Source organism: Mangifera indica, chromosome 13 (assembly GCF_011075055.1).
Source record: "Mangifera indica cultivar Alphonso chromosome 13, CATAS_Mindica_2.1, whole genome shotgun sequence".
Classification (NCBI taxonomy): domain Eukaryota; kingdom Viridiplantae; phylum Streptophyta; class Magnoliopsida; order Sapindales; family Anacardiaceae; genus Mangifera; species Mangifera indica.
The window spans coordinates 755,761-768,242 of NC_058149.1; the positions used below are offsets into that span (position 1 = coordinate 755,761).

General features: G+C 33.5%; 1 protein-coding gene across 1 annotated transcript; it reads right to left on the minus strand.

Annotated features, from left to right (window-relative positions):
* Nucleotides 1–2,359: 2,359 nt before the first annotated feature.
* Nucleotides 2,360–12,482, minus strand: LOC123194761 (ubiquitin-like domain-containing protein CIP73). The gene is made up of 16 exons (XM_044608151.1): nt 12,286–12,482; nt 11,293–11,425; nt 10,765–10,882; nt 9,945–10,025; nt 7,683–7,783; nt 7,503–7,574; nt 7,012–7,170; nt 6,797–6,866; nt 6,516–6,694; nt 6,086–6,250; nt 5,930–6,001; nt 5,710–5,839; nt 4,865–5,272; nt 3,751–4,181; nt 3,229–3,306; nt 2,360–2,744 (listed from the first exon to the last, which is right to left on the minus strand). Exons 2-16 carry the CDS (start codon nt 11,413–11,415, stop codon nt 2,736–2,738), a joined length of 2,196 nt encoding a protein of 731 aa, XP_044464086.1. The 5' UTR covers nt 11,416–11,425; nt 12,286–12,482; the 3' UTR covers nt 2,360–2,735.

Sequence of the window (12,482 nt, forward strand, 5' to 3'; positions counted from 1 at the left end):
ATGAAAAAATTTAAGGGTTTTAAAAACTGAAAAAATTTGGGATTTTTTGAAAATTTTAAAATGTTTATATGCTCCTTGATAGTTTTAAAAGTAACATTTACACCTCTAAATAATTAAACAAAATACAACATTATAAAATAAAATTGGTTAGGGTTTTTATTTTTTATTTTTAAAGAGTTTAAGTGATAATTTTGAAACATGTAATTAAATATCAATAAGTTGATATTTATATTAAGAGTTAATAACAGTTTTATAATTTAAATAAAAAGATTAAAAATAATTTCTAGAAGAAGTTGTTGACATATGAGAATTAAGTTTTCTAAAATTCAAAGGATGAAAAATATTTTATCAAACTTTGGGGAAAAACAGTAATTTGGCCAAGTAATAATAATTGAATCAAAAGATTTGAAAGAGAAATTGGAGGCGCTTGGCCAGGTTGGGTGTGAACAGAGGGAAATGGTTTTATTGGGGGGTGATGATGTAAGACAAGGACTTTTTTTTTATCATCACTTCTGTTTATGTAAGTGATGACTTATGGTCTTATCTCACCATCCACTATTCTTGTCTTTGTCAAATCTCTTTGCCTATTCTTGTGTGGCCTCAAAGTTTGCATCTTACAAAAGTGCTTCTTTTCTTCACCAACCATCCTTCCTTTGTGATGGTAAAAGCAAAGAATCACTTTTTCTACCTTTCTTGTTCTAGTAAAATTCGTTTGGTGGAGTCCGACCAATAAGCTAGTGAACATTAGGGAGATTAGTCTTAACAACTCATTGTCAACATCCTCTACTTTAATATAGATTTATTGAAAAGAGGATCAGATTTAGGGTGAATTGAGCTTCAACATGAGTTAGCTTAAATTCAACTCAAATTTGTTATAATAAATTCAAATTAAATTTTAGTTGGTTTGAGATATCGTCGAAAGGGTATTAGCAAGATAAATAGTATTATCGAAAAGATAAATAATGTTATTAACAAGATAAAAAATGTTATTAGTGAAATAAAGAATATAATCATTCCTGATGACATAATATCCTTGGAGAAGGATTTGAACTGAGTTATCAAACTAAAACTTAAGTTTGAATTAGGCTAAGATCAAGTTGAATATTAATTTCAATCGAGTTTGTTCAATTCAAGCCCACCCCTAATAAGAGGCCATTAATATGTATACTTAAATTCATTTACAAGAATGTAAAATCGAATATGAATACTCTAGCCCCACATTTGAAATTCCACGTTTTAACCAATTGTTCTACCTAGAGTAGACACTTCTTCAATGATTTGTCAAATTGTTCTAACTTAATTAAGTTCCATAATTTGATTTCAAATTATCATAAATCCAAATAAATAGAAAAAGTAATGTTTTGTATACTCAATTTTAAACACTCAATTAAGTACTCAGATAATATGTTATTATGTAATTAGATGTTATTTTATCTTTAATTTAAAATACCTAATTATATCATGATATATTATCTGAATATTTAATTAAATATTTAAAATTAAATGTTTATAATTTTAATGAAATAAAAAAAAAAAAAGGAAAAACCCCATATTCCATTTTGGAAGTAAGATAAAAGATAGCGAATAGTGTCTAGTACTTTTTAGTTGGTCAAAGATTCAAACCTAGTAGTATTGATGTTGCTGGCACTTTGGATGATGGAGCCAAAAGAAAGGGTCAATGCAAAGGAATGTTGAAACGTGCAATATGGAGAGACCAAGTATTGGAGTGTGACGTGGCTTCATACCATCCAATACATTCAAAGTCTTCCATTATTGCCTTGCAATGTCAAGCAACTTGCTTGCTTATCTATTGTACTATTAGACTTTCCTCCCTTTCTTGGGTAATTTGGTTAGCCCAATTGGCTCTAAGATTCCAGATTTGCTTTTTCTTTGGAGATATTGCAGGTGAAATTGGTAACGTTACCAATAAACAGTATCATCTGTACAGCTGGAGAAAGATTCCATAAGATTGAAACTCAAACTCAAATTCATCCAAAATTTAGTTCAAACACAAATTCATCAAAAATTTAGTCAAACACCATACTGGCTCGATTCAATTTCAACCCTACTAGCAACAAACACTTTCAATATTACATAAATTTCTTACTTCAAAAATGCCATCCCCGTCTTAAAAAGAATACAGATGAATACAATCAAAACACAAATGTAAAAGAAATGGAAATTTGGGAGATCTCAAATTAACTATTTTAGATGAGTATGTTATATTCGAATTGATCTTAAGGTGGGTTTTATTCAAGCTTGACCCAAATTGAATCCAATCCTAGTTTGTTTGAGAAAACAATTTTAGTCTATTTATTATGTCAAATGAGTTTGAAAAAACAATTTCATACGTAAAACTCAGACAAAATTGAACTTCACTAACAATTTCTCTTGATGGAATATCAAACATAAATAGATTTTGCTTTAATTTCCATAAAGACAACAAACAGGATACTAAAGAGCTGCAGAAGGATAAATCAAGTTGGACAGCATGAATGCCTATAACATCGAACGACTACTGTTTTGCACCATCGGAAAACCTATCACTTTATGAAATCTCACAATATTCCGCTCGTATGAAAGAGAAGAAAGAAAAATAAAACCAATTTCGATCAAACGAGGCATGCCGCCATTCTGGGTAGAAGAAATGCATTATTCATAGCCGCTCAAAATCTCAATCACTACTTCCACAAACAAGGGTGCTGTTGCTTATAATTCCTCTGTTGTATCATTACTCACTCTCTCTGCATCAATAAAGTCATTGTATTATTATACAATTCTGATAATTAATCAGTTAAATTGTTAAGGTAAAAAAACTATTGTCTGTATATATCATAACATAGCAGAACCTTCCACCCCATGCAACCTGGCACTAAAAAAGACATGCAGTAAAATGTATTTCAAGAGAACACCGATTGGCACCGAAGGCTTATGGAATTGTATGATATGCTGTAATAACTTTACTGGGCACATTGTATAACATAATATCATGAAATATATCATATATAAAAGTTTACTGTAAATAAGCTATGGAACAAATGGATGCAGAACATGGTTGGTAATAGGACATAGTATCTTACTATGGGATCAACAACATGATCAAGTTCACATTCTATTTTCATAGACGTATAATGTCTTAGGAAATTTTATGTTAAATATCAAGATAACTAAATTAAGATGACAAGGAAAAAGATTGGAGAGATATTCAATATAGCAACATTAACAAACCTTTTGCCTTTTGGAGTTTGGTGCACTCTGTTCAGAATCAATTGGCCGACGCGATGTCCCAACATTAGAACTCTCAGCCTGCAAAAATATCAAAGTTCAGCACCTTCCTCTATTTTGCATACATCTAGTTTGTAATGGTGGGTGAGGTATTGGCATCATAATTAGCCTGACTGCCAAAATTGCAACTCTACGCTAAGCTCATGCTTTACAATTACAGTGTGTATCTGATAAATGTATTATAAAACAACTTTCAGAAAACAAAACAGGGTTTCTCAAATCCTGTTTCTTGAAAGGGAAAAAATTGTCATAGCCATTGACAACACAGATCTTTGATGATTGAGCAGTGTTTCTTATTTTAGAGATACAATACCAAACATGATTTTTCTTTGATGATGATTTGAAAAATAGGAAACAACTTCTTAAATGGTTTGCATGAGCCCTAAGGAAACAACAGAAGTTAAATTTGCAGTAGCATGAGGCATAAAAATGCCATTACTAGTGTGATTGGTGAACTATGCTTACATGGGTGGAAGATTCTTGCTCCATTCTATGTTCAGAAGTATCTGCTCCCTCAGAAGACGCTACCATTTGAGCTGCATTAGATTGTTGAGATATGATGGGCATGATCTGGTGAAGCAAGTTAGATAAAAATATCCCTTCATCACTGACACTTGCTTCCGCTTCTGAAGGTCCACTGGCTGTAGCAGCACGATCTGGGGCAGATATGGTTGCTGGCTCGGGAACAGAACCCGAAGCTGTCCCCTGTAAACTTGCATCTTCTACATGGATTTCGCCACCAGGAAAAAGATTCCTCAGGAATCGCAGTACAGTACCTGGGATTTGGCGCTCAGGTTCTTGGCTGTTTTGGGTCCCACTGGCAGAAAGAATGCTGATATTTACACTGCGTCCACTAGACGGTTCCTGTTGTCTTGAGTTCAGATTTGGTAATGATCCTAAAAGAAAAAAACCATTCATAAAATTCTTAAAAACAATGATATTGATAAACTAATACAGAGAGTAGAACAAAGTCAAAATATAGTCCTGAATTCACCAATCCTAAAAGCAAGGAATGATGAGTGATAAATTCTGTCTTCAGAAGCCCCCTCCCTTACAAAGTTTATAGATCAATTCCGGTTGCTAAAGTTATATTTTCTGAGGGTTCAAAAATCTTCAATTGACAGTCACTTTGATTAATCCAATATATAAGAATTATTTGGTAATTACAACAGGCTCTCTCACAAAGTTATTTGAGCAATTATTTCAAAGTGTTATGACACAATCTCATCAATTCATACCCTTTTCCTACTGTTAACAATAAGTACTTCACATGCAGAAATACTGGCTGATAGTTGATAATATGAAGTCACGAAGGCCTAGACCATAGGATACCAGAGAAAAATACTCTACTGATTAAGATGAACAGCAACTATAATTATTGCAAAGGGTAACAACAGCATCAGCAATAGTACAAACACACAATAAACATAAGAACAAGATAGAAAACTATTAACAATCAACAATAAACCTAATAAAACTTCCAAAACACTACCAGAAAGAAAAATTGATAACGTAACCTTAATTTCTCATGAAATAGTTATCAACATAACAATGCTGGACTTGATGATTGTTTTAGTACCATTTCTTGCAGGATCCTCACTGTTTTGTGACTGCACCACAGACTCAGGAGCAGATGGCCGCTCAGTATGCCCATCAGTTGCTTGAAATCCTCGTTCACCAGTTACATGTCCAGAAGCTACATGTTGAAATCTTCCAAGAACTGGATAGTATAACCCTACAGGGTTACCCGATAAGTCTGAAGGTAGCCGACTGAAGGGAGCAGGCACTGCTGCTACCATGGTCCTAATTGGCACTACCCGTACTCCAGACTCTCCAGTGAAAGATGAACCCTCCGAGATCCTTGAAGTTGTTTGATTGCCAGGATTTTCAGGATTACCAAGACCAGTTGCTGAGTTACCTCGCCCTGAGGGCTGCTGAGTATTAGCATGTTCTTCTCGATTAGCGTTAGAAGTCGCCATTGATGAACCTTACAATAGCAAAAATGATAGTTTAAAATATATCATTTGCAGAAATTATGTTGGAAAATATGAGTATCAGACACTTGTGGACATGAAACTCAAAGTACACCTGTGCTTGATGCTCAAATGAATTGTTACAATGAAATTCAGTTCCATTTATCAAGTGTATATAACTATGAGGGTGACAGTCAAGAAACTGAGACAAATTGCTATTCAATGATAGTTGCAGTCTATGATTATAATCAAGGAAAAGAATAATCAACTTAGTTGATTATAATAAATATTTTGATTTCCACAAACACACAAAAAAAATAATATTCATTTGTCCAGATTTTTGGGAGCTGTTGTTCAACACCCCATGCTGCTGGCACTAATTATACTTAAGAGGTGCAAATTTATGTAAACAAAAAAGCAGTAAATAGTCCAGGCACAAAACTCAGAATACCTCTTCGTATTTGTATATCAATACGCCTTGGAAGAAATCCAGAACCACGCCCATTAACCAAACCAGTGCCAGACTGTACAGACCCCGTGGGGATGGCACCAAAGCTTGTTCCCGGTTGAAAAGTAAGAGGCTGGACATATAAATTCAACTATCAGCAAAAATTGAAAAACAAAAGTTCGAAGCAAAAAAGAAGAGTTTCATAGAATGATAAGAATATTACTTGAACCATAAGAGGGTTAGGACCAGAAGGAGATATGAATACAGCAGGACCAGCATTGACCACAGCTTCAGACTGCAAAGAAAGGTGTCATAGCATAAAAGTATGAAACCAATGTAAAACTAAGATGTCATACTCTGGGAACTAGGATGGTCATACCGGAGTTAGACCTAATCTCACAGTCATGGTTGTACGACCAAGTTCAAGCAAAAAAGCACCTAGATTATAAAGTAGATATCCAGTTCCTGATGCAGTAGATTGTGTGCTCATCCGTACAGATGAATCAGTCACATTCGCCTGATTCTCCAGTTGCCCAGCAAGTTGCTTCCAGTATATAAAAAGAAAATAACAATTACTTCAAATCTAGCATATAATTAACAATTTAGCAGTAGCTCTAAAAGCTTATAGTTCTTCTACAATCTTGGTGCACACAAAATAAATATAAAAATAAAGTTGCTCACTTCAAACAAAAATTATATTCACGACCAGTAAATATATAAATTTAATTATGAAAAAAAAACATCAATGAATATATGACTTTATAATGGAACAATAGAATAAACAATTAAAGAGGCAGATAAGAACACACAAGTAGACACTCTCCAACTTGTTCAACGAGCATCTGTCTAGTGGACAGCATGACTTCTGCCAAAGTTGCAGGTGTTGGAAGACCTTCTTGTGCAGTCCCTGAATGTGATGAAGAACTAGAATCTCTTTCTCCAGTCATATCCGTGGTGGCTGCTTGAGAATTGTTACTCCCTCCCCTGCCTGCCCAATACAATGTGTTTCAACAATATCAATAAAGAATTATAGGAATAACCGATGAGCATAATAAATTCGGTTGCTGTAATATTAAAAAAAAAAACAGACCAATTCCATCTAATTCGCGCCTTATATTACTCAAATATTGGGACAAGGTGGTCAATGAATCAGGAATCACCTACAAAGGAAAAAAGTTGTGGCAGAATACTTATTATCAGTCCAATATATATGCCAAAAAATCCATTTGAAATAGAATGCCAAAGTTCAAGCAAACACTGAAAGATGAAAATTTTGATTAAGTTAGCCAAGGATTTCAGGCTTACATGAGGCTGCAAAGACCCCAAAGAAACTGCTGTTGGTATTCCGAAGGCACTTGGAAGTCTATTGGATATCCTCATGCCAGCTTGTTCAAATTGCGGCTGAGTTGAATCTGACATACCACTAACAACTGGCGTTCTTTCAAGTCTTTGCAATGCAGGATCCTATTATTAAATACACCCCATCCAAATGAGGATGAGAATGAAAAAGTAGTTAATATGAACCAAAAACAGACTAAAAGACAATAATTACTATGACTCAAAATTTTACAAGATTACCAAGAAACCATCAACATTTGAAGATTTTTTCAAGAAATAATTACTATGATAATTCTTTTTTCAGGTTTGTTTTGTGCAGTGGGTAGAGAGACCGGAGTGATAGATACTGAGAATATTAACTATAAATTAGGAGAATAAGACCAGTAATAACAGAAGCACGATCTTTCTAACAGGTATTCAAAAGTCAAAAGTTTCTAGTAGTTGAAATTATGACTAACCCTGACATCAATTCCATTACTAACACCTCCAATATTTGAAAATCCAAAAGAACCGAGAACAGCTGAGACAATCTGTCCAGAAGAAAAGAGAAGCATTGAGAAATTGGCACAATGAGATAGAACACAACCAACATGAATATAAAAAATAAATGTTCCAATCCAATCAAACTGTCGTCTCACCTGACTGACTTCTGGAGGAACTCCATCCCCTGGATCAGGAACATTGAAAGTCTCAATTACAACACTAGGAGCTACCTGATTTCCATGACTTCGGCTTGTACCTGATGCGAGTTCAATTGCAACAAACAATGCGATTTAGCGGTAAATCCTTACTAGTTATGAGAGAAATAATTAATGAAAAATGCCTTCCCTTTACTTAAATACAATCAGCATGATAAAATTGAAGCAGCACATAAGTTGTTGATGAACCTTGCATTAAAGAGGATGATAGACAGCAGAGACACCTTTTTATGCAATTGATAATCGATTTGAAAGGTAAAAGCCGTAGTACAGGGTGACAATGAAGTACACAGGGAAGCAGACAACAAAAACCCAATGCCAAAGGAAACCAAAACACACAAAAAATAGATCTAGTTCAAAATTTTGATATGACCCAAAATTTCAATAAGAAGGAACAACATAAAACAGTTCAAAGAAAATATTAACTGACATAGATAGCATAAAGATAAGACGTAAGGTATACATAGGAATCTCAATGTCTAAGGTAGTACAATCCTTCCCCTCACACAGTGTAACTGTTCTCCACATATTTCCACTCCTTTGCTTTCCTAGGCCACAACTTAAGCAATGAGTCAGAAATTCAGACGGATCACAGCTATGTAGTCCAGACCATACAGCAACAAATGAGAACCATTTCACCACTATATTTCAACACAAAAAAGACAATTCCACAATGGTCTATTTCCTCTCAATCAAAACATCTACTTTTAAGAAACTATTCGATGTCCCCCATTGATTTGTGTATAAAATACACACAATTAGGGTAATAACAGTATGTCTTTAAAGTGAATTTTGGTTTATTTTGTCAAATTCTATAAGTTTTATTTAATTTTGATGGCTTGATCTTATTTTGCACTTTGAATTATATTCTTAGATGTTGTGGAGACATTCAAACCCTTTCGGAGTGAAAATGAAAGCTTAAAGAAGCAAATGCGAAGATTTTATATAAGGAGACAAAGGTCAATTATGTGCAGTCTTATAGTCATAATTGGTGCCCATAATTTCTAGGTGTAAATAATATTTAAAAAAACAAAAAACAGGGTTAAATGATAACATATAAAAAGAAAGTTACATCTTCCTCACTTACCTATTACCAAAATACAACAGCCTAAGGGATTTTTAGATAGAGACAGCTTCAAGAAACAAGAAGAAGACTGAAAATTCAAGATTAAAAAAAGAAGACCCAAGAGAATTGAGATTTGACGACCTTAGAGTTTTTTTTTATCTCTCTTAATTTTTTCTTTTGCTGATTTAAAATGTCTCTCTCTTCAACTTTATCTTGTAGTTTGAACTTTATAACAATGAATAACTAATTTCCTTTGCTAGGGTTTATGATAAATTTATAAATTCTCAAAGATTATGTAATGAGTTTTGATTATTGATCAATGGTGATGAATGTTTGATTTAGCAATTACGTTTTTAATTTTTTGCTTGGTGTTAGAGCCCAATATAATGCTTGTTTGTAGATTGAAGTGTAATATTGAGAAATATATATTCAATTAGTTCATGTCTTTGCTAAATCTAGGGTTTTATTTAGAGATAAATATAAATTCTTTGTGGATAAATTGATTGTCATAGAAATTAATGAGTTTTGATTAACATCATACCACGGAAGTAGATGAGTTTTTAATCTTAACACATCTAGTTAATCTTGAGAGAGGAATTAGACAAAATAGGATAATTAACCATCACCAATTCATTTTGTCATTGAGTTTAATTAGATTTGTTACTGATTTTTGAGTAATTAATGGTGAAATCATAAACTCCAGACTTTTCTATATTGGTCTTTTACTTTTAATTTGTTGGATGTCTACTCCTTTTGTTAATTTTACCTTGTTAATTTACATTTCAATTAATTTTAATTCAACTTCACTCACTTAGCATTTTAATTCTCTAGCTAATTTAGATTACAAAACGAATTACTACTCAACAACCAATTCCTGTAGGACCAACATCTTTCTATATTATTTGATTGACTCATATACCTGCGAGCTATAGACAACACCCATTGCCAACTTTTAGAAAATATAAACCACTTTTAATAATTAAAGTCTCTTCCAAGGAAAGAAGAAAATGATCTACCTCTCAACAATAGATCTATGACAGAGGCTTGGACATTATTGCATATAATCTCATTAGACTTAGAACAAGTAGCTCATACAATATATATGATCAACATAAAGAATCAGCAAGGGGACAAACCTGGATGGTTATGGCCACCATTAGATGAGGGGAGGGCTGGTTGCCTGACCACCATATGCAAGGTGTGACCATCCTCAACATCTAAATCAAGTTAAGTAAGAAGCTTAAATGTAAATGCCAGGTACAAAATGATACTGAGTATACTCATGACTGTAATGTAATATAAATTTGGCCAGAGCTAGGAATACAAAAGTTTATTGGCTGTCGATATCATCTTTTAACTAGCATACATCCTCAATTCAATATGGCTCAATTTCAGCAATAGACCAAATAACTACTATCACTAAAAGATAACAAAATTAAAATTTCTTCACTGATGGTAAAAATTGCCTCTTAGTAGAAAATTCAAGTGAAGTCATGATTAAAAGGTTATCAACCCCAACATTTGTAGCCAATCTTTAAATCTCTACCTTCAAAGAGAAAAGTCTTGGGTCCAACCCAAGCAAAAGTAGTAGAGGGATACCCCCAAAATTTTGATAATTATGTGGTTGAACAATGCTTTTCATACCTGGAACATAATTGCTGTATGAACCAGAAGAAAAGCATGTAAACAAATCACCACAAACAGCAGGAAATGGTACCACAGTAATGGGCATTATATTGCTTACACAGATTGCCTAATGAGAAGTTCACATGTAACCAAAATATTGTAAGAGCATGATGAACTTTTTAGTTCATCATTTTTTTTATGCCAATAGAAGATTAGCAATGATATGGAAAGAGAACCTTTAAGTTATTGGTAATTCTCTTTTGGATAGAAAATGTAGAGCAATAATAACTAAGGCCTTGAAACTCAAGAGATTAGAAAAAAAAAGGATACGATAAGCAGAGAGGAGCTGATCATCCTTCAGAACTTTTCCACGACATATTAGACGTTGTTGCTCAGATAAAACACCAGTTACAGAGGCAATCTGTTCTTTCAAAGCAGGAACAGGTACCTGTGGGAGAAAAAGAAATTAACAGCATAGAAATGCTGATGCAAAGTCATACCCAACATCTCTGCAAGGGGTAATATGCATAAGAAGATAATATTACTAGAAAACTTGTAACAATAAGGAGAGTAGATCATATATATGTTCAATTTCATAGCTAGAAAGACAATGACTTTTGAAAACCACCATGAAAAGATTTGGAAAATTGCTAAAAGTACAACAATAGATATATGCTCATAGTGCAACCAAGAAAAGACTATAATAAAAAAAATTGAGTATTGCTCAATAAAAGCTCAGACAGGAACTTCAGATCATGATTTCATGAAGAAAAATTAAACTTGTTTTAAATGAATAGCTAAAGTAACACAAGGCCAGAACTTAAGTAAGAATAATGATAACAGAGCAATATTAATCACCTGTTTATCCACTTTCAAAGTATAGGTTTGTGAGTCTAGAGTTTTTATTTTGATTTCAATGGTGGTTTCAGAGGCTTCAGCCTTGATAATTCCAGGAATTTTTTCAGCACCACCACTTTCCATTTGCTTCGGACTGTGCAGGTACCCAGAGAAGAAACATTGTCAAAACTATTCATTACACATAAAAGAAAATACAACAAAAAGAAATATTTTCCTGTACTTGAAATCCTCTATACAATATATTCTATTTAGATTTGAAAATACAAAACATAAAATAAAATAACAAGAAGCAACAAGAAACTAATGCCAAAATAGAAAACATGTATGCTACACTACATGGTACTCCAAAAACATTTTCATTTTGGATTCCAACAAACAAAAGAATAGAACTTGCAAGTTCAAAATGGTAAAAAGGGTCCACTTTCAAAATAATTAAAATAATTTAGCCATGGACAGACATTCACTTCTAGTCATTCTTCTTTAAGGAAGGCCATAGCTTGAGTAGAAGCAAAACTTTCAGGCCAAAAGAAATTGATCTTGTAGGTCTATAAAGTCCAAGATTACCTACTTTTACTATCAAACTTCTATATGCATATAGCTACTCTTCAAAAATCGAACTAGAATTTAAGACAAACAGAAATTGTATCTCAAACCAGAACCTAATTTAAATCACCAACTCTCCAAGCAGCTATGAAATTTCAAGATAACCAGAACCTCAATTTCCAACGTACAATGTTTGAGGGCCTCAACACACACAGCCACATAAACCCAGTTGAAGAAACACATAAATAATCATATCAACACATCTATACACATCCGTTAGACCAAATTGAAGTGAACAGAACTAGGGTTTTACCAGAAGACCTAAATGAAGACAATATTACCCACAAGATTTTCTTACCTTTGAGCTTACACAAAGACAAAAATCACAAAAACTTATCAAAAAGAATCAAAATTGAGATCAAAACCAAGTAATTAGAGCTCAAACATTACCGGCGATCAAAGACAAAATCTTTCGAGATTTACAAGGAGAGAAAAGGAAGAACACAACCAAGATGACGCGGTAGCAGAAGCGACGGTGGTGATGTTGTGTTGTGGCGAGCTTAAAGAAGAGGGCGAAGTTGTCTTGAGGCTTCTCTCTGAAGTCCTCAGCGTGGCAGGCAAAGGAGGGAAATTTCACTATGGACTCT